General features: G+C 43.8%; 1 protein-coding gene across 4 annotated transcripts in view; it reads left to right on the forward strand.

Moving 5' to 3' along the window:
- Positions 1 to 10,618, forward strand: part of SLC7A2 (solute carrier family 7 member 2) — a 65,513-nt gene extending 54,895 nt beyond the window's left edge. For 3 of the 4 annotated variants that reach the window (XM_059685571.1, XM_059685568.1, XM_059685569.1), the window contains exons 7-12: positions 1,199 to 1,338; positions 3,515 to 3,617; positions 4,455 to 4,660; positions 6,263 to 6,429; positions 7,151 to 7,259; positions 8,688 to 10,618. In XM_059685571.1, coding sequence (XP_059541554.1) covers positions 1,199 to 1,338; positions 3,515 to 3,617; positions 4,455 to 4,660; positions 6,263 to 6,429; positions 7,151 to 7,259; positions 8,688 to 8,884 — 922 coding nt within the window. In that variant the 3' untranslated portion in view covers positions 8,885 to 10,618. Of the gene's footprint in view, positions 1 to 1,198; positions 1,339 to 1,595; positions 1,733 to 3,514; positions 3,618 to 4,454; positions 4,661 to 6,262; positions 6,430 to 7,150; positions 7,260 to 8,687 lie in introns of all 4 variants that reach the window. The other variant, XM_059685570.1, reaches the window with a different exon arrangement.
- The last annotated feature ends 9,006 nt before the right edge of the window (positions 10,619 to 19,624 follow it).

Raw genomic sequence — 19,624 nt, forward strand, 5'->3', positions numbered from 1 at the left:
AATATCTATGCGAAAATGAAAGGGTAGTTGAATCTTAAGTGTTTGGATTTTCAGTAGCCGCTTGTTTTAACACTTCTGAATTCATTTCCCAGGTTTCCTGACTACTCATATTTTAAATTGTGATCATAAGATACTTCATTCTAGTTTTATACTGTGCTGTGTAGTAAAGCATTCTTACACAGAGAAAATTTATCTCTGCCTGATTACTAATTTTTTAAAGTAAAAATAATTAAAGTTTGATATTGAATGAAGAAATATTTCATATAATTTATCAGCCTAGCCTTTTCCCCCTCAAATCTATTTTATTTTCTATTCAAGATAATATGAAGTAGCAATTAGAAATTACTCCCATTGGTTTCTTAGCCATCTGCTAACAATAAGGTTTATTCTGAACAGTTTCAAATAGTTTCAAAAATCTGAACTGTGATGATATCTTGCCAACCAGTCTTAGAAGAGACGGACCCAGATTCACTGTGGCCAACTTCAACCCAGCTTTATTAAAAATAAAGAAGATGGATTTTTTAAAAGAAAACATTTTACTCATTTTCTCTTAAATGGTTCTTTTTCACAACCAAGCCATAAATGGAATGGTGTAGCCAGTAAACATACAGGTTTTTCTGAAGTATCTAAAGTTTTCTTAAACTTTTAATCATGGCTATATCTATGCACTAATTTTACAGTCTTGATTATCTTGTAATCCTGGGAATTATTACTAATTTGATCAAAGATCAGGCTATATGAGGAAAAATAATGGTAAGATAAATATATAATTATTCAATAAATGAAAGGGCTATTCTATGAATCAATTACTTAATCTCTTTTTAAAATGACACGTCAATTTAGGAATTTTATTTCCTGAGTTATTGCCATTAAAAATGTCTTAATGATATGATTGCTTTGTTTTTCTTGTTAAGTCTTAATTTTTAGTTTTAATTCAGTAATAATCATGGGCATGCACAAATTATTGCATTATTGTTAGTCTGATCATTGTGCTGTGCAGATATCTGCAACAGAATAATAAGTGCACAGTGGTAAACATTGGCAATATTTTTAAAGGCCCAATCATAATTTTAAGAATAACAAGACTTCATAATCATAGCTGTGCGCTGCGTTTTATTACAATTGCTTAATTTGAGATCTGGGATATAATCGTGCATGAATGTGTTTGCCATACTGCATGTGTTTGCTTTTTATTCAGTCTTCTTGGATGCATTTTCCCAATGCCTCGTGTAATCTATGCTATGGCGGAGGATGGGTTGCTTTTCAAATGTCTAGCTCAAATCAATTCCAAAACGAAGACACCAATAATTGCTACTTTATCATCGGGTGCGGTGGCAGGTGAGAGAGAGTTAACTTTTATTAAGAAAAGGGGTGGTGGGGGGGGTCTTTTTTCATCAAGGATTATGAAAAAGTATGGTTTTCTGTTTTGATTCACATGAAGATCAATAACTTGTTTGCAAATGTTTCCTATATATTGGATTTTTTTTGGCATAGGTTGGTTCTGCACTTTAGTGTGTCCAGTCTGTACTTTGTATCTACCTGTCTAGAAAAATGCTTGTAATAACTCACATGGATTATGAATTTTTCTGTTCTAGTCTTCTGGGCTCTATGTTTCCTTTACCCCGAATTCTGTTTGCCATGGCCCGGGATGGCTTACTCTTTAGATTTCTTGCCAAACTGAGTAAGAGGCAGTCACCAGTTGCTGCCACACTGACTGCAGGGGTCATTTCTGGTAAGCTTGCCAAACATAGGCTTCTTCCATGTTGGACTTGAACGTTTTGTGCGCATGCATGGACTTACAAGGAGGGTCTGCTTGCTGTGCATGTAAGTTACGAACAAAATCACTGAGAAATGATAGTATGGGCATTGGGAAGACGTCTGAAAATCGTGGTGGCAGCGGTTTCCTGAAATTCATTCGTAATTGACCCTTTGGGATTTTTTTTTTGCCATTTTATTTTTTTAAACTTTGGGGCTTCTAACAAATGTGCAAAGGGTTATAATGGTTGTTCACTATATATCAGGTGTTAAGTGCTTTTCAGATTGATTAGCACATAAAATTGTATTGCTGACACACAGAATTTTAATTAAAGAACGATTACTTAATTTTGGACATATTGATTACTAGTAAAAATAATTATGTAGTATTTCCTTGTTTGTCCAGGATTTAAGCTGAATATTGGTAAAGGAACATAGGGTTTTTTGAAAAGCTGAAGCTCACCCATTCTTAATGAAGCATAAGGAATGTCCAAGATGATTGGTCCTTGGCTGTGGTAGTCACTGCTGTTAGAATGGCAGATGACCCACTTCCTGGGGCAGCCCTGTTCTCTCGGTCACTAAACCCCATGAGGAATCCGTTTCTCCTTTCAACCGTTTTGGTACCTAAATCATGTGCAAGAACCCCAGAAGCTTACTTTTTGGCATATCATGATATCCATGTCAAAAGCCTTTGGCCAGATTTTATTGCAATAATTTTTAGATATTCTACAGATCAAGACAATGGCCTTAAAGGTCCTATTACAAGAAGCAAGAGAGAGAGTGTAGCAAGCTTTCTGGATAAAATGATAAACTGTCTTGGTGTTGTAGAAATCCAAACCAAAAATGATAATTTTGTTGAGGCTCTAAATTGTTGGGAAATTAGGGTAGGGAATGCTCATGTTTAATTTTGTGTGAAATGGGTTGGTGTTTTTTATTTGTTTTTTTCAGAGACAGAAAGTATTTGTCTAAACAGCTTCACTTTGTATATATTTTCTCATGGATATGGCACTACATTAGGAAACATTGGAAGGTTGAGTCACTTCTGATCTCTGCACCATAAATGAAAGTTGTACTAGATAATCTGCAGCCTATTTTATTATTAAACGGTGCCTTATGATATTTTAGTTCAAAATCATGGCAAAGGATCACATATTTTATTAACTCCATGAAAACTTTTTTCCAGCAGAACTTTGTCCAGTTATTTTCAGAATTTTATATATTATAGATATACTGTATATTCAGAATTTTAAAAAATTTATTCTTCAGGAAGAATTTAATTTGGCAGTATAACAAGATATTAAAATTAATAATTAAAAGGAGATAATTGTAACAAGAGGCTTTTTCCCCCCAATATTTTTATTTCATACTCCCATCTTACTGTGCTTGATTTTTAATTAGATCAGATTGCTTGTAGGGATCTGTCCTTCTTAATTATGTCCTTCTGTCTTGGCCATCTTATTTTGGCTAGCTGTGATTCTTACCAACACATTGAGGCCAATATTTTTTAAAGTAATCAAAGTAGATAGTTTTTAATAATCAAAGTAGTAGTTTTCAATCTGATAACTGAGGGGTTTTGAAGTTTTGTTAGCAGTTTATATGATCCAAATAAACATCCTATTAATTGTGAGAAATATAATTTATATGCTTTGTTTGGCTTATTGTTGGTACTAAAACAACAACCAAAATGTGAGTCGGTTACCAGCTTTACGGAATTTTATCCTAGGCCATTCCCTTCACCATCCTTTTTGTTCCTCCATAGCGGTGATGGCGTTTCTTTTTGACCTGAAGGCACTCGTGGACATGATGTCCATCGGCACTCTCCTGGCCTACTCTCTGGTCGCAGCCTGCGTCCTCATCCTCAGGTGAGCCGTCCTTGCCGTGAGAAGGTTCTGGAGGGTGTGGAAATAAAGGAAGTGAGAGCTCACCACCCCTGCTTCCTAGGAGTTAGCAGTCTCAGAGTGAGAGGCTATGGGCATACAGACATCAATATAAAGTATTGGTCCTTAGGCAAGAATCAAATACAATTGATAATTAGCAAGAGTTGGGTTGGCCCAATTCTATGTGAACGGCAGGTTTCCATCTATATATATAAAAGCCTAAGTGACCAAACAACTGAACAAACTGGTCGACTGGTCACTATAACGCACACTGACCGCCAGGGGGGCAGACGCTTAATGCAGGAGTTGCCCCCTGGTGGTCAGTGCGCTCCCACAGCCAACCTCCCATGGCCCCTCTCCCCGGCCTGAAGGCCCATCTCCTGCAGCCCCTCCCCCCAGCTAACCTCCTGCCACCCCGATCACTGGCCAGGCCGAGGGACCCCACCGGGCCTCTAGTAATGTATCAAGACACTTAAAAATACTATACTTTGCTGATACTTAACCAGAGTTCCTGTGCTGTTTTCGTGAACGTCTCCTTGGGGCATAGATATTTTCATAATAATCATCCTGTTACCACAGTTGCCTCATTTGAAACTAAGTCTCTTCTGCATCTAATATATAACTTTCTAATTCAATGGCCATCAAAGGAAACTCAGAGTGGCTGCAGATGTCATACTGAGTGGGACTGTGTTCTGACTGCACGCTCAGGGGCTGCCCCAGCTGTGGCACTGTCCCATGTCTCGCTGAGAGTCCCAGGAGCTTGTTTCATTGGGACCGAGTGTCTCTTTGAGGTTCAAGACAGCCATGTTTATCTGGGGACAGGTACCAGCCCAGTCTGTCGTACGAGCAGCCCAAATACTCCCCTGAGAAAGAAGCTCTGGAGTCGTGCGCCGGGGCGGACTCGGAAAGCGCGTCCCAGGTCACCATGCTGCAGGGACCCGGTTTCAGCCTGCAGACCCTCTTCAGCCCCTCGGCTCTGCCCACAAAGCAGTCGGCTTCTCTCGTGAGCTTCCTGGTAGGATTCCTGGGTAAGTCCTCCCCACTGTGTGCATTGGAAGGCCCAGCAGGCGTGTGTAGATGGAGCAGGTGGGATGTGAGAGAGGACACAGGGCCTCCTGTTACTCTAGACCTGATTAGCAACTTCCTGGAGCTCTGAAATGTCCATCTAGTACAGTGGTTCTCAACCTTCCTAATGCCGCGACCCTTTCATACAGTTCCTCATGTTGTGGTGACCCCCAACCATAAAATTATTTTCGTTGCTACTTCATAACTGTAATTTTGCTACTGTTATGAATCGTCATGTAAATATCTGATATGAAGGATGTATTTTCATTGTTACAAATTGAACATAATGAAAGCATAGTGATTAATCACAAAAACAATATGTAATTATATATGTGTTTTCTGATGGTCTTAGGCGACCCCTGTGAAAGGGTCATTTGACCCCCAAAAGGGTCGCGACCCACAGGTTGAGAACCGCTGATCCAGTGGGTCACTAGACTTGAGATCATTCTTTTATATTTTTATTTTTTTGTATATTTTATTGATTTCAGAGAGGAAGGGAGAGGGAGAGAGAGATAGAAACATCAATGATGAGAGAGAATCATTGATCAGCTTCTGCATGCCTCTTTTGGGGATCAAGCCCACAACCCGGGCATATGCCCTGATGGGGAATTGAACCATGGCCTCCTGGTTCACAGGTTGATGCTCAAATACTGAGCCATCCCAGCCAGGTGAGAGATCATCTTTATATTAGCAGGATAAATTTCTCATATTTTGGTAGATGAAGCAGACAGGAAGAAATTCAGAAGGTGAGAGGGTTAGGAGAAAATTGGTACATTTCATTAGCTGTTAGGGAGCTTCCTGTGTGAAAGCATTTGGCCAGCTACACCTGCCAATCACAGAACTGGGACCCAGGAGACTGGGAGGCAGTATAGAAAAGCCGGTCTGCTTACCCCCAGTTACATAATCTTTCCTATTTTCAGCGACATTTGTTGAGCATCATCTATGTGTCCAGAACTCTGCTGGGCATTTGGGATATCAAGAGAGATGGGTGTACTCACCAGGCTTTACAACACAGGACTGTTGGTGGCAAGCTGGGGGAGGTACAGGTTTCGCTGAGAGCACCTCGGAGGGACCCCTAATGCAGACTTGATGGTCAGAGACAGGGTCAGTGGGGGCGATGTCCCTCTCTGAAATAGGGAGAAAAGATGCAGGTCATACTGTATTTGTTTACACTAGCAGTTAGTGTTTACAACAGCTGAAAGTGGGCAGACTTGCCATTTCCCATTTGGACAGAGGGCAGTATCCACCCCTGACAATGGCCCATCAGTCCACGTGGTAGAGTCTGAGACAGTAGCAGACGAGGTGGCACCTGGGCTGGAAAAGCAGGAGGCCATGCTGGCGGGAGGTCGACTTTCTGAGGAGGAGGCAGTCGCGAGTAAGCAAGTGGCGTTGCTTCAGTCAGTGAAATCCGCCCTTGCTGCCCACAAGGAAAAGGAAGAGCCTGAGTATTTGGCCAAGTAGCTATGTAAAGAACTCGATATCTTATCCAAATGCACTGCGTGAACCGAGGCATCGGAAGGAAGTGTGGGTGCTGATTTTGTTGCGCATACGCATCTCCTCTGCAGCCTTCCTTGTGTTGGGCCTGAGTATTCTGACCACGCACGGTGTCCAGGCCATCGCCAGGCGGGAAGCGTGGAGCCTGGCCCTCCTGGTGCTGTTTCTTGTCCTCTGCATTGCCATCGTCCTCACCATCTGGAGGCAGCCCCAGAATCAGCATAAAGTATCCTTCATGGTATGTGCGCATTCTCCCTTGGACGCCTGTTTTTCTGAGTTGTTTCTTTTGAAAAACAACACAAAACACTTCCGATGAAGTTGCCCAGTGAACAGGAGTGTCACAATTCTTTGAGGTGTTCCTTTTTGCCCCCAGTATTCTGCCTATGTTGGCTGTGTTGCTGCCATTTTCGAAAACTTCAGGGTGCTCCGCTCACAACATTATACGTAATAGTAAGCAGACTTCTTGTCCAGTAATCTACAGTATCAAAGGAGTAATTAGAATATCTTGTTTTGGAAAGTCAGGACCCTGTCAGGAAGGTCATTCCCTCCAGAAACCCTCCCACTGCACATGAGATGATCCTGTCCCATTGGAACCAGGAGCAGGTTTCAGCTGGGAGTGTCCCCCGAGATGCTGTGTGTATCAGTTACAGAGGCGTGTCCTGTTGATGTCCCAGGGAAGCCTGCAACCAGAACTGAACTAAGCCTTAAAGCCAGTTGCATCCCGGCGATGGTCCAGGTTCGCAGGCTGGACCCATCCTCTGTTGCTGGGCCGCAGGAAACAGTGTAACCTGGGATGCACCCCTAGTGCTCTTCAGAAGAGTGCTTTTTTATTCGGGTTGTCCTTTTTGTAAAACTGTAAACTTAGAACGAAAGTGCGTACTGTGCCAAATGGTTACCACCACGTTGGAATGAGCTTCCAAAAATCAGAGTGTGTTTAAGAAGCTGCTTTCCCCCCTTAGGTCCCATGCTTACCATTTCTGCCAGCGTTCAGCATCCTGGTGAACATTTACTTGATGGTCCAGCTGAGTGCGGAGACTTGGATCAGATTTAGCATTTGGATGGCGCTTGGTAGGTCTTTTAATATTCTGGCTTCCTCAGCCTGGCTCTCTCTTTCTGATTTCCGCACTGTGATTGGAGTAATGCCTCGCTTCCCCCTTCCTGGAAATAAAGTCCCCCCCCCCCAATTTCTTCCTTTCCCAATTTTTAGAACATCTGAGTGTTAGCTTTTCCACAGGTTTTCAGATGCCTTTTAAAAATTCAAGTCTCCAAGTAACCCTGTAGAACCCATAGGTTCTATTTCCTCCAACTTGATAGATAAGAAAAATGAAGGCCCGAAATGTCAAAGAATCTATCTAATTTACAAATGGCAGCCAAAGACTCTGATCCCAGAGTGAGCCAGCGGATTTTTGGAGACATTTTGAATGAGCTAGTAGCAATACATACATACACACACACATATATATATATATTGTGTGAGTGTGTGTAAATATTTTTTTCTGATATCTAAACTTATTATTAGAGCCTTGTGGGAGATTTAACATTAAATAACACAAGTAAGCTTATTTATATCTGTGCCGCTTTGCTGTTCATTTTGACTTCTTCAATTTCCTATGTGAAGATTGAGGTAGAAATTACGAGTTTACGTTTGTTGTAACTCCAACACTGAGCACCGACCACCTTCAAAATGTGAGCTGAAGTAGTGAGAAATGAGAGGTAAATTTGCATTGGTTCTGGTGGCCCGAGGAGTTTGGGTTTATGCTTTTTGGCAGTCCTCCCATTGGCTCAATAAGAATGAATGTAACTCACTTTGGTGTGTGTATGTATGTGTTTGCTTTGGCTGTGAATTAACTTATTTTCAGTGTCAGCCACCCATCCCACTTGAGTTGATGGGAGAATGAACCTCAGTCCTTTTTGCCCATCCCCCCCCACCCACACTCATACACTTGATCTTGGATGAAGGCATGAATTACAGAGGCAGATTCTCTAGATTTGAATCCAGCTCTGCCATTGCTTATCTGGGTGACCTAGTTTTGTGCCTCAGTTTCCGTAAAATGGTGATGGTAGTACCTTTATCTGAGGACAGGGAGGGCTGGATCTTTAGACCGCTGAGGACAGGAGAGGAAATAGAATCATTCCTGATCGTTGGACATGCCAAAACGCTCATTGGTAGCCTACTTCCCATAGTGTTAAAGCGGGAAATTATAATGCATTTCACATCGACCCAAAACTCTCAACCCTTAAAAACAACAACATGAAAGCCCAGCAAAATGTCCATATAGGAAAGTAAGAAACTATTTTTTGAGGATCCTTAAAACATTTTCTTCTAATCCCCGGCAGCACGGCTGTTAACAAGCACGTGCTTTGGACACAGAATTTGGCCTCTCCTGGCGACACAGAAAGAGAAGGCGAAGGCCCTATTGAGTTTGTGTTAAATTGTCCATGTTCCAGCAGTCGTTTCCTGACGCACCTAAAACACTGATATTTGTTCCCTGAAAGGTTTCCTGATTTACTTCACTTACGGCATTCGGCACAGCCTGGAGGGGAATTCGAGAGATGAAGACGATGATGAAGACTCGTATTCAGACAACATGAACGCAGCAACCAAAGAAAAAGCTGCCATTCAAGCAAATGACCATCACCAAAGAAACCTCAGTTTACCTTTCATACTCAGTGAAAAGACGAGCGAATGCTAACGCTTGTAGGAGCCGAACAGGTCATAGTCTTAATGTATGTATCCTACACTGAGCGAACCAGCAGGATGTCATCACCATGCTAACTTGTCCAGGGTTTGCTGCAGACATAGTTCACCCTAATTTATACTCCCCTGGACAGCACCTCCTCAGGTGGTGGATTCCACTGGGGAAACCTGAGCTCTCTCCTAGTGCTATCTCCCAGTGTGTGTGCATGTGTGTGTGTGTACATGTGTGTCTGTGTTGGTAGAAGTTGTTGGTGTTTTACTGCTATTGCTTTCCATTTTTCCAGTGTTTGTCATGATTTGGGGTCACATGGTACACATACTGAAATGGAGGTAATCACTGAATCAAAGAGTGTTTTGTATGTGCGTGGTATTGTCAGGGAAATGACTGCTGCTCTTCCTTGTTAGATTTCATTAATGTCAACTTAGAACAGGCCACAGATGCAGTTCCTCATCTGGGAGTCCGTCATTGGTTAGGAGTAAGAGGCGGGGTAAGACATGAGCCTTGTCTATAACTTACAAATGCCAAATTACAAATTACTTTTAATTCCGTCCTTGTTCTAAAAGTCACTTAAAATAAGCCAATAGCGTCTCCCAGATCACACAGCTGGTGGAATGGTTCATACTTTTTCCCATTATTTAAAAACTAATCAGACAAAGAATTCACTCCTCTCTTTCTACCATTATTTTGCCTTTGAAAGAAGGGAAATTCCTCTGTTCTAATTTTAAAGTGCCTATTCAGATATTAGAGAGCATTTGGCTTAATTCAAGGCATTCAGATCTGATTTGGCTGTTCCTTTTGGAAACATTTAGGGATGTTTTTCGTCCCCCACCCCATAGTAGTTTAGCACTTTTAATTTCATTTATTTTTAAATGGTCACACTAAAGCTATTCATACTAGCTCCAGTATTCTATCAGTGGTTGGCCAATAAAATGTTTTGGCTAAATACATGATTGTTTAAAACTTTAAGTTAAAAAATTAACCAAATTAAAGCTATAGAGGACAATAACCTTTCTATGAGTAAATAATTTGTTTTTTGTAAGATTCTCTAAATACCATATTTTACTTTGTAGGGTTCTCTGATAATAGACTATTTATCTGCAGTGTGATTTGCTTCTCATGAATTGTTTTTCTTACAAATCATTAAATGGTCGACCAGATGAGAGCAAAGGCTCAATACCTGTATAGCTGGGTTGCATTCCCGGGACAAGCGCTGTCAAGCACACCAGTTGGCCAGCCTCATCCAGAAACAAGGAAAACGTTTCTGACAGCCCTTCTAAGAGATCAGTTATTGTATTGATGCCATTAAAAAGCCAGTCGTAGCCCCGACCGGTTTGGCTCAGTGGATAGAGCGTCAGCCTACAGACTCAAAAAGCCAGTCGTGATCGAATTGTCTAACCAAGACTTTGTTGTGGTTAAATATCAAACCAACGGGTAGAAAGCCTGGGTTCTGGGCTGCTAGACTCCTGGCGTCCCTGACATAGAACTCAGTACTGACATTCCACAATTCCCGGGTGTTCATGGCAAAATCTGCGGCTGAGAATTCTCTTCCAAGCTGCGTGTTTCCCTGGAGAGGCAGGTGATAGAGGAGACTTGTACGGACTGTAGCGGTGCTCGGAGACCTTTGCTATCGGAGCCGTGAGGACCCCTTTTTCCCCATCATCAATCTAGAATAGGCCCTTCACACAGAGAACGTGAGGTACTTCTTATATGAATATTTAACTCTTTTGTTGTAACAAAATCAAGAAATCTGTTTAGAATGTGATAGGCAGCTAAACCTGTTACCCCCCACGTGTTCATTTACGAGCAGAATTCAGTTAAAAATTATTTTTCCACATTGAAACACTTTGCAAACACAAATGTCTATGTAGAGATGCTTTGTCAGTGACCGTGTATTTTTTCCTTCAAAGACTCAAACGTGTGTCTGTATGTGCGAGTGTGTATATATTATATATATGTATATGTATGTCTGCGTATTTCAAATGTGAGCGTAACAGTCAGTTGGGCTTATGATGGGCTTTGGAAAGAATACCATTGTGTGGATAAAAAAAACACCCAACTGGTGTAGAGAAATATAATGTTTTGTATTGATGGGTATGCTTATATACAATGTTTAGGTTTTAAAGTATTTTGAAATGCACAGTGATTTTATATATGTGATATTTTCTATAGATAGATTCTTAGGAAAGCGATATTTATAATGTTTCTAAGACGAAATCACTAAACTCTAGTTCATTGTGACAGGTGCTTTCTAATCGGAAATGGAGGCGTAGGCACATTAGGGTGCTCCTGTTTACTTGTCTCTGTGGTACCTTTTCTGCATCTCTGTCCTGGTACGTCTAGGAAAAGCTGGCACTGCCAGTGCTGGTACCACCTCCCTGTTCCTCCACTTGCACTATAACCTTTTGAACAAAATGTTGTTTTTCCTTTCTTAGGATCACCAAAGTGTGTCTTGTGGATTTCACTAGTCATTAGTCGCACTTCTGTGAAATCCTCTCCAGAAATTAAAAAGTACACATACACATCCTCTTAACTGGGAGTGCCTAAAAACAGCTTACATTACTTTCTTTTTTCTTTCTTTCTTTCTTTTTTTTTTTTTTGCACTAGTAAATACGTTCTCTTGATATTTTCAGTGAGAAACTTCTTCACTGAAAATATTTGTATACTCTTTTAAAAGAGAAGATGGTTTGTGAATGGCCATGTAAAGGTCATTCCTACCCTACATTTAACAAGGTGGCTATGCAGATTCAAGTTTAAAAATTATTTATGAGAAAACTTATATTAGAGCTTTTGATGTATACTGAAATGTAGATCATGGCATAGTCACATTTTCCCCAGAGACAAATATCAGGATAAACTAAGTCCAGAACATCATTTGGGGTATATACATTATAAGAAAACTGATGTTATATATATATAACTTGACTATTACCAGCCATAGTTGATGTAACATACTCATTTCAGAATTGTCTTCCTTCAAAAGACAAGAGCCTCTTAATTTTCCTGGGGAAAAAAAAAGATTTTAAATATTAGCCAAAATATTATTGAAGTCCTGGGAATTTGCAGGTAGTTGTTACAATATTTTGAATTCGAATCTATACTCATCAAGTTGTTTTCTCCACGTATTTGAATGCTTAGTAAGGAGAATAAGGGACAGGGATCACCCTCCACCGCTGAGAATGCCCCAGGGAGCAGGTCGGCCTTATCTTCTTTCTTCTTAAACCCGGGCCAGATTCCGAGATTACAAACCACGTGATAAAGTCATGCCCGGTCCCACCTCTCCCTTCCCTGTGCGGTTGCTCACAGCGTTCTCTGCCTGATTTCTCCTGTTGTGCTTCAAGGTAACACCAGCAATATAGTTTCCACAGAATTTTAAAGGATTGGATTACACATCATGGAGTATGAAAATTAACAAGATTAGTGTGGATTTGAGTTTTTACTAGTGCCAAAATACAATAGTGCCTTCCTTCTCTGTATATTTTCTACTTTCCTTCTCTAACATGTCCTAACCCATCCAGGGGAAATGTCCCAAAGTGCAGGTAGTGCATGATGCCAGCACAGGTCATTTTTTAATGTAGATTTGGAAGTAAGGTTGCTTGCCTTTGTTGTTCAGCTGTGTTGGGTTTTTGTGTTTTTTTTCCCCCCTCGTATAATTATGTTTAAACATTTTTAAATGGCTTTCTGTGTTCTGGGTTTTAAGAGGCCTTCTCTGTTATTGTTGTGGTTGTCGGTTTGGTTGTTGGTTTTTGTAACATTCATTATTGTTTATATATGTACACAGTTTAGTCTTACTGATTTCACATGCATGGGCTGGCTATGGCTCAACCCAGTTGGCAACCCTATTTGCTGGGAGCACTCTACTTAGCTTTTATTCACTATGGCTGGGGCCACGGCCACAATCTCTGGCCTGAAAGAGCCGTCACTGACCACTGGGGCCCCGTGGGGATCATAAACCAGGACCCTGGGCTGGCTCCAGGATCATGCAGCCTGCAAAGTATGGGCGTCCATAGCTACCTGTTGGGTGGGGTCTTGGCATGTCAGGGGAGGATATGCAGTAAAAGACTTCACATGAAAGTAAGGTAGTTTGCGGTCCACAATATCAGTTCCAAATACCCCACAAGTGCATCAAGGTAAATGATCAGGACGAAGGAACCTCTGTGTCTCACGGGAGGGATGGCTGCTTCCTGGAACTGGCACCATAGGGCGTGGCTTACTGCAATCCCTGGACGGCCACTGACAGCCTTGGGTGGAACTGCATGGGCCAAGGTTCGGTTGATGAAGCACCTTGTATGACCAACAGGGTGGTGCCTCTGGCCCATGCCTGGTTGACAGGCTCTTCATCTTTGTGTCCACCAGGGGTGCCCAGTTGTTCTATTGCTTTATCTTGTTACCATTGTACTCAATAGAAACTGTAGATAGGGCCCCAAACCCTACAGAAATTCTGTGTCTGTAAAAACCAACAGATACATCAGATTGGTGAGAATGTAAAGATGTGTTTGTTGAGTAGGTAATTTTAAAGTTAAATGTTTTTAATGATAATCAGCGTTCCTTTTTACTTATGAAGTTGGATTATTTTTTAGAATTTGTGATAAATGAAAACTGTTGCTGCTTTACCACTGTAAAATAGGCTTTCTAATGTGACCATGTATTTTTTAAATAAATTTTAATACATCTTGTAATAATGTTGTACGCATGTGTATCACACAAACCGAAGTCTACATTTCACACTTATCTAATTTAAAATGCAATATATATATATTTTATATATTTCAGAGAGGAAGGGAGAGGGACAGAGAGAGAGAAACATCAATTGGCTGCCTCCTGATGGGGATCAAGCCAGCAATCTGGGCATGTTCCCCTGACTGGAACCGAACCGGGATCCTTCAGTCCGCAGGCTGATGCCTCATCCAATGAGCCAAACCAGCCAGGGCAAAAAAAAAAAAATGCTTTTTTAAAAAAAATTTTGGAATCTTTAAAGCTCAGAAATATAATACAATCTAAGTTGAAATAATGACATTGTTAATACTACTCAGTGGGAAGCCGAGGGCTTACTGTGTGACTAACCAAGTCCTATCAGATAAAAGAAATGCCTTTACACATGCTCAATCCTCATGGCACCTTCCAGAAAAGATAGTTGCTCCTGAAGCATACCACCCCAGGACCACTCGAGACCCACCACTGCCCTTTAATGGACCAGTCTCCCTGACATTGCTTTTGTGTGTGAGAAGCTCCTCGATGTTTCCCTGACCAAATCATAGCCTTTAATCGGCGATCAGTTCTCTGTAACTAAGCAACTTTTTACAGTGTAGTGAGTGAATACTTACCGACTTCAACCCTAGTTACCCTCTTGGAGGGAGGAGTCAGAGGGCTTTCTGGCAGTGGCTCAAGTTATCTCGAAAATCTCTTAAATTAGCTTGTTTAATTTTGACATGTCTTTGCGTATATACTGAATTGCCATTCATTCTAATAGGTTGGAGGGAATGCCATGTTGATTTAAAAACTTTAAGGTCAATTAAGCCAGCATTGAAAACCAAGCTGAAGCAGCAAGGTATTTGCCAAGGAGGAGCTGAAAACCTCCTTTATCTAATTGTTGGCTTGATGAGGACTGTGACTAGGTTTTGTTGTACCACCTCTGCTTTGGTACCATGGGATCATGTGAGAGAAAAAAAAAAAGGGATGCCCCAGGAGCTGTGTCTGGGCTGTGGGGCCAGCCAGGAACTCCCCGAAACAGGACTCCTTCTCCTTAGTTTTCTTTAAAGAAGGCCACAGGCCAAGGGCTCAAGGCCCACGGAATGCTGATTGTGCTGACTAGTACCCACCTGTCTGTGTGGACAGAGTGATTCATTTCATTCATCCCATAAAATAGCTCAAAAAAAAATTCTCAGAGACATCCAAAACTCACCCATTATCACATTATCTCAAAGAAGGGTCAACGTATGGGGAAACTAGAAATAAACTCAGCTCCCTGCTGATTTACTTACCTAAAACTTTCTAGTAACCAACTCATAGCCAACTCTGAAATACTTGGAGGTGCCAGCCATTACAGATGTCACAGATCCCGGGTTAAGAATCCTCGCGACTCTCTACTAAGATGGGAATAGTCAGCACGAAGAGGAAAACACAGGACAGACGACACTACCAGGAGTATGATACAACCCAAGCCATCGGGAACAAGCTCATTTCTGGGCCCCGGGTACTTAATCCACAGGTACTCCAGCCCTGCTGTGATCCCAGTGGTGTTGTGATCCCCATGGCTGGGTCTCCAGGCCTCCATCATCTTCCCCACCCTGCTCACGGATGCCTGACACGTCTTCATGCAAAGACGGAGGATAGAAATCAGACCTAACGTCCAACGTTCTTGAAACTGAAACACTGACTCCAATTGGCATGAAGTTGCAAATGACCAATAGAAGATGCTTTTCAAAAAGTGAGCATTTAAAAAGCAAATAAACAGGTAAAGCAAATAGGCACAGATAGTTAAAGGAGGAAGGAAGGACCAGTGAGTAAAGAAACATCAAAGAAAGGGGAGGATGGAGGTTTTCCGTCATTGGCATTTTGGCTTAGAGTTGTCCCTCTTCCCCGAGGCATTAGAGCTGTGACTGATGGGCAGCTGATACATCAGTACAGTGTGCTATCTCTGCTCCCAACCCTGGACCGCGGTCACGTCTCTCTTCCATTTGCTGATTTCTGTTCCTCCCTCCACCACGCTCCTCTCCTCTCCAACTCTGCATTTGCTAAGTCAATGCCTGGGGCCGCTGGCTGAGCTCTCAGAGGAAGGTGGTGCACAGGCGCTCAGAGGATGCTGTGCAGTGCTTCCCTGGACACTTTTTATTTTACTTTATTTTTATTTTTAAATATATTTTTTAAGTTGAGTTCAGAGAGGAAGGGAGAGGGGGAGAAAGAGAGAAACATCAATGATGAGAGAGAATCATGGATGGCTGCCTTCTGCACGCCCCCTACTGAGGAACAAGCCCACAACCTGGGCATGTGCCCTGACGGGGAATCGAACCGTGATCTCCTAGTTCACAGGTCGATGCTCAACCACTGAGCCACTCCGGCCTGGCTGGACAGTTTTTAAAAGGCTGTTTCTGTTTTTTTCAGCCTCCTCTCCTCCCACATCAGGAAGTAGCTGATGATTCAGGGAGGCTTGGAACTCGATTGGTGCCAAGCCTGAGCCACCCTGTGTGTCCTGAGGTCAGGGGTGAGTGGCTTATAAACACTAAAAGCTAATGAACGTAAGAGTGAGGTGGAGGGAGCAGACAGACAGCAGCTCATAAGGAAAGGAAACATGGATTTGCAGGGAATATGGTCATTTATCTAAAAACCCAAGACATTAAGCCCTAGTGGGTTTGGCTCAGTGGATAAAAACCCAAGACATTAACTAAAAACTATATGGACAACAGTATGGTGGTTACCAGAGAGGAGGAGGGTGGGAGGTTGTAAAAGGCCAAGGGATCAAATATATGGTAATAAAAGATTTGATCTGGGGTAGTAAATACACAATGTAACACACAGATGATATGTCACAGAATTGTATATTGAAACCTATATAATTTTATTTACCAGTGTCACCCCAATAAATGTAATAAAAAAAGATGCAAACATACAAAAGTGAATCATGCCTTGGGAATTCAGGCTTCAAGTTGGATTTGACTTTGACCTGTAAGTCAAGGCTTGTTTTAATTGGCCAATTTTATAGCAATGGTTGGAGAAAGAATGGGAAAGATCCACATAAACTGATATTCTAATAATAAAATTCCTTCTCACCCCGGAGACAAAGCACATGGGTTTTTACAGTGAAATCAAACCTATAAAAAATACAAGTTTGGCAGTTTTATTTTCCCGATTCAGAGTCATCGTGAAGTCGTCTCATTCAAGGATAACAAGCCTTGGAAAGCCCCCGTGTTTCTTGTAACCCTTGCTCCCCTCCTGGCCGACGGTCGCTGTTCCGAAGGGCTGCCAGAGTGATGGCTACAGGCTGCCTGGCCTGAACCACAGAGATGCATCCTCACAGTCCCGGAGGCTCTAAGTCAGAGAGTAAGATGTCAGCAGGGTGGTGTCTTTTGGGGCCTCTCTCCTGGGCCTGTAGACAGTCAGCTTCCCCCTGAATCTTCACATGAGCTTCCCTCTGCGCCTGTGTCTGTGTGTACACTTCCCCTTCTTACTTGCAAAAAGAACTGGGTTCGTGCCCAGTCCAATAACCTAATTCTAACTTAATTACCTCCTTAGAGACCCTAGCTCCAAATGTGGTCACATTCTGAAGTACTGGAGGTTAGGGTGTCATCATTTTTAAAAAATTGGGGGGGGGCAGGGGGTAAGGAGAGCCCAATTCAGCCCATAGCACAGACCTAGGATAGTTTAGGTGCCTACATTTAGCTAACATGTACGTGGTATAGAGAAGTAAAATTCCACATTTTTTTTCCTGTATACTACTTACCCAATTTTTTTAAAAAATATTTTTTATTGATTTTTTACAGAGAGGAAGGGAGAGGGATAGAGAGCTAGAAACATCGACCAGCTGCCTCCTGCACATCTCCTACTGGGGATGTGCCCGCAACCAAGGTATATATATGCCCTTGACTGGAATCGAACCTGGGACCCTTCAGTCCGCAGGCTGACGCTCTATCCACTGAGCCAAACGGGTTAGGGCACTACTTACCCAATTTGAAAGTGTATTTAGGGGGCTCTGGCCACAACCCGGTCAGGAAAGAGAGCCGCTGGAGCCTGCGCAGCGAGGCCCGGGGTGCTGGCAAATAGGCCCAGACTGGCGGTGCAGTCAGCAGGCGGACCGGGCAGGACCTGGCCACTGTGAGGCATGGTGATGCCCTGGTCGGACTCAGAGGGACAGTTGTCTGACTTCACGAGGTCAGAGTGGGGAGGGATCTCCGTGGGGAGCAGCCCAGGGAGACGGAGTCACCCCTGCGTGTGCTCCCGGAGTTCTTCGCCCAGAATGCTGCCCAGGATGTGACCCAGCACATCGCCGTCATTTCCATGCTTGCCTCCAGGCCATGTTCAGGCCTCAGAAGGAGGAGTGACATCTTAACCGTTGTACCCATGGTGACGAGCACACAGTGCGCATCTGGGGCGCTCAGGGAGCGGTGGGAGTTGTGGGGAGGTCGGGGCAGAGGCAGGGCCTGACCCTGGGACTTCCATCCTCCCACTGGCCCAGCGGCCAAGGGAGGCCCAGAGCTGACGGTGGGAGGTAGGATTCCTGGTTCCTCCAGCGTGAAGTGGCCACTAAGCACGAGTTTGTCATTCGCTGCAGCACTTCCTCCCCTGGGTGCGGAGGGGGCTGTCCCCTTCCTGTTATTCCTAATCTGCTTGCTGTGAGTTGTAAGGTTTAAGAGGACCAGCTGGACGCCAGGCCTTGCTTCCCACCTGGGGGAAGGCACCGGCTGGCCCACACCTGCGGGCTGCTTTCCCTGAGGAGCCCCTAAGGTGGTCCCTGCTCAGGCACATGGGGGCCTAGATCCTCCACCCGCCACAGCCCCCGTCCCCAGCCCCAGGCTACTGGTTCAGTCTCATGTCCCACTTAACTGCCACGCTCCTCCAATCTGGCCAGTGAGCAGTGACCCTGGTTGGGAAGTTCTTTCTTGCCACGCCCCTTAGCCCCCCTGACCTTGGCCAAACACCGGAGAGCACAGCACGCACTCCTCAGTGCCCTCCCCCTGCCCCTCTGCTCTCCAGATTCAAGGCCTCCCCCTCTCTGGTTCCTCCTCCTCCTCCAACCTGCACTCACCTCGCTGAACTACTCCAATATTCATAGCTTGTACTGCACAATTTAGCACGTAATTATATTTTAGTTTGCAATGCTTTTTTCTTCCCATCTTGATCACCTCTCAGGATGCTTCATGATGAGCACACAGAAGGGTCTGGGGGGAAGAATTTGCTAGAACTGAGGAGCTTCCTGGAAGAAAGTAGAGCCTACATTTAGAAGCCACCCCCGAGTGCTGGCCTTGACTAGGAAGGATGGTGTGTGGTGTGTGTGTGTGTGTGTATAGGGGGAGGGTGTGTGGTGTGTGTATAGGGGGAGGGTGTGAGGTGTGTGTGGTGTGGTGTAGTGTGTGTGTGATGTGTGGTGTGTGTGGTGTGTGTATAGAGGGAGGGTGTGAGGTGTGTGCGTGTGTGGTGTGTGTGGTGTGTGTGTGGCGTGTGTGTGTCAGGTTCCTCTGACCTGTGAGCTTGCACATCCGCAGGCACAGCTGAGGGTGATGGGCGTGCTTGTGGGCACAGGTGATAGGCCTCCGGGAAGGAAATACTATTTAAGGCAGTGGTTCTCAACCGTGGCTGCATATTAGAATCACCTGGGAATCTTTTTAAAATCCTGATTTCTGGGCCTCACCCTCCGGAAATTCTGTTTCTTTGTTATGGGGTGGGGCCACAACATGAGTAGCAAAGAAACAGAATTTCCGGAGGATGAAGCCCAGAAATCAGGATTTTAAGAAGATTCCCAGGTGACTCTAATGTGCAGCCACGGTTGAGAACCACTGATTTAGGGGCACTTTTTACAAAGCTTCCCGGCCCGCCTGAGTGGTGGGGGACAGTTCTGGCTGCAGGCGACCCTGTTGGCACCGCGGAGCTCGGCCTTCCTGGAGGAGGGGAGGCCGGAACGCCGACCTGGCGGAGCGCAGGCTGGGCGCCCGGAGCCCTCCTCCCCGCGCGGGCACACGCGCTGCGCCTCGCCGCTCCGCCAGGGGGCAGGCGAGCTCACCGGCGGAGTTTCAAACATCCCAAGAC

Source organism: Myotis daubentonii, chromosome 2 (assembly GCF_963259705.1).
Source record: "Myotis daubentonii chromosome 2, mMyoDau2.1, whole genome shotgun sequence".
Taxonomy (NCBI): domain Eukaryota; kingdom Metazoa; phylum Chordata; class Mammalia; order Chiroptera; family Vespertilionidae; genus Myotis; species Myotis daubentonii.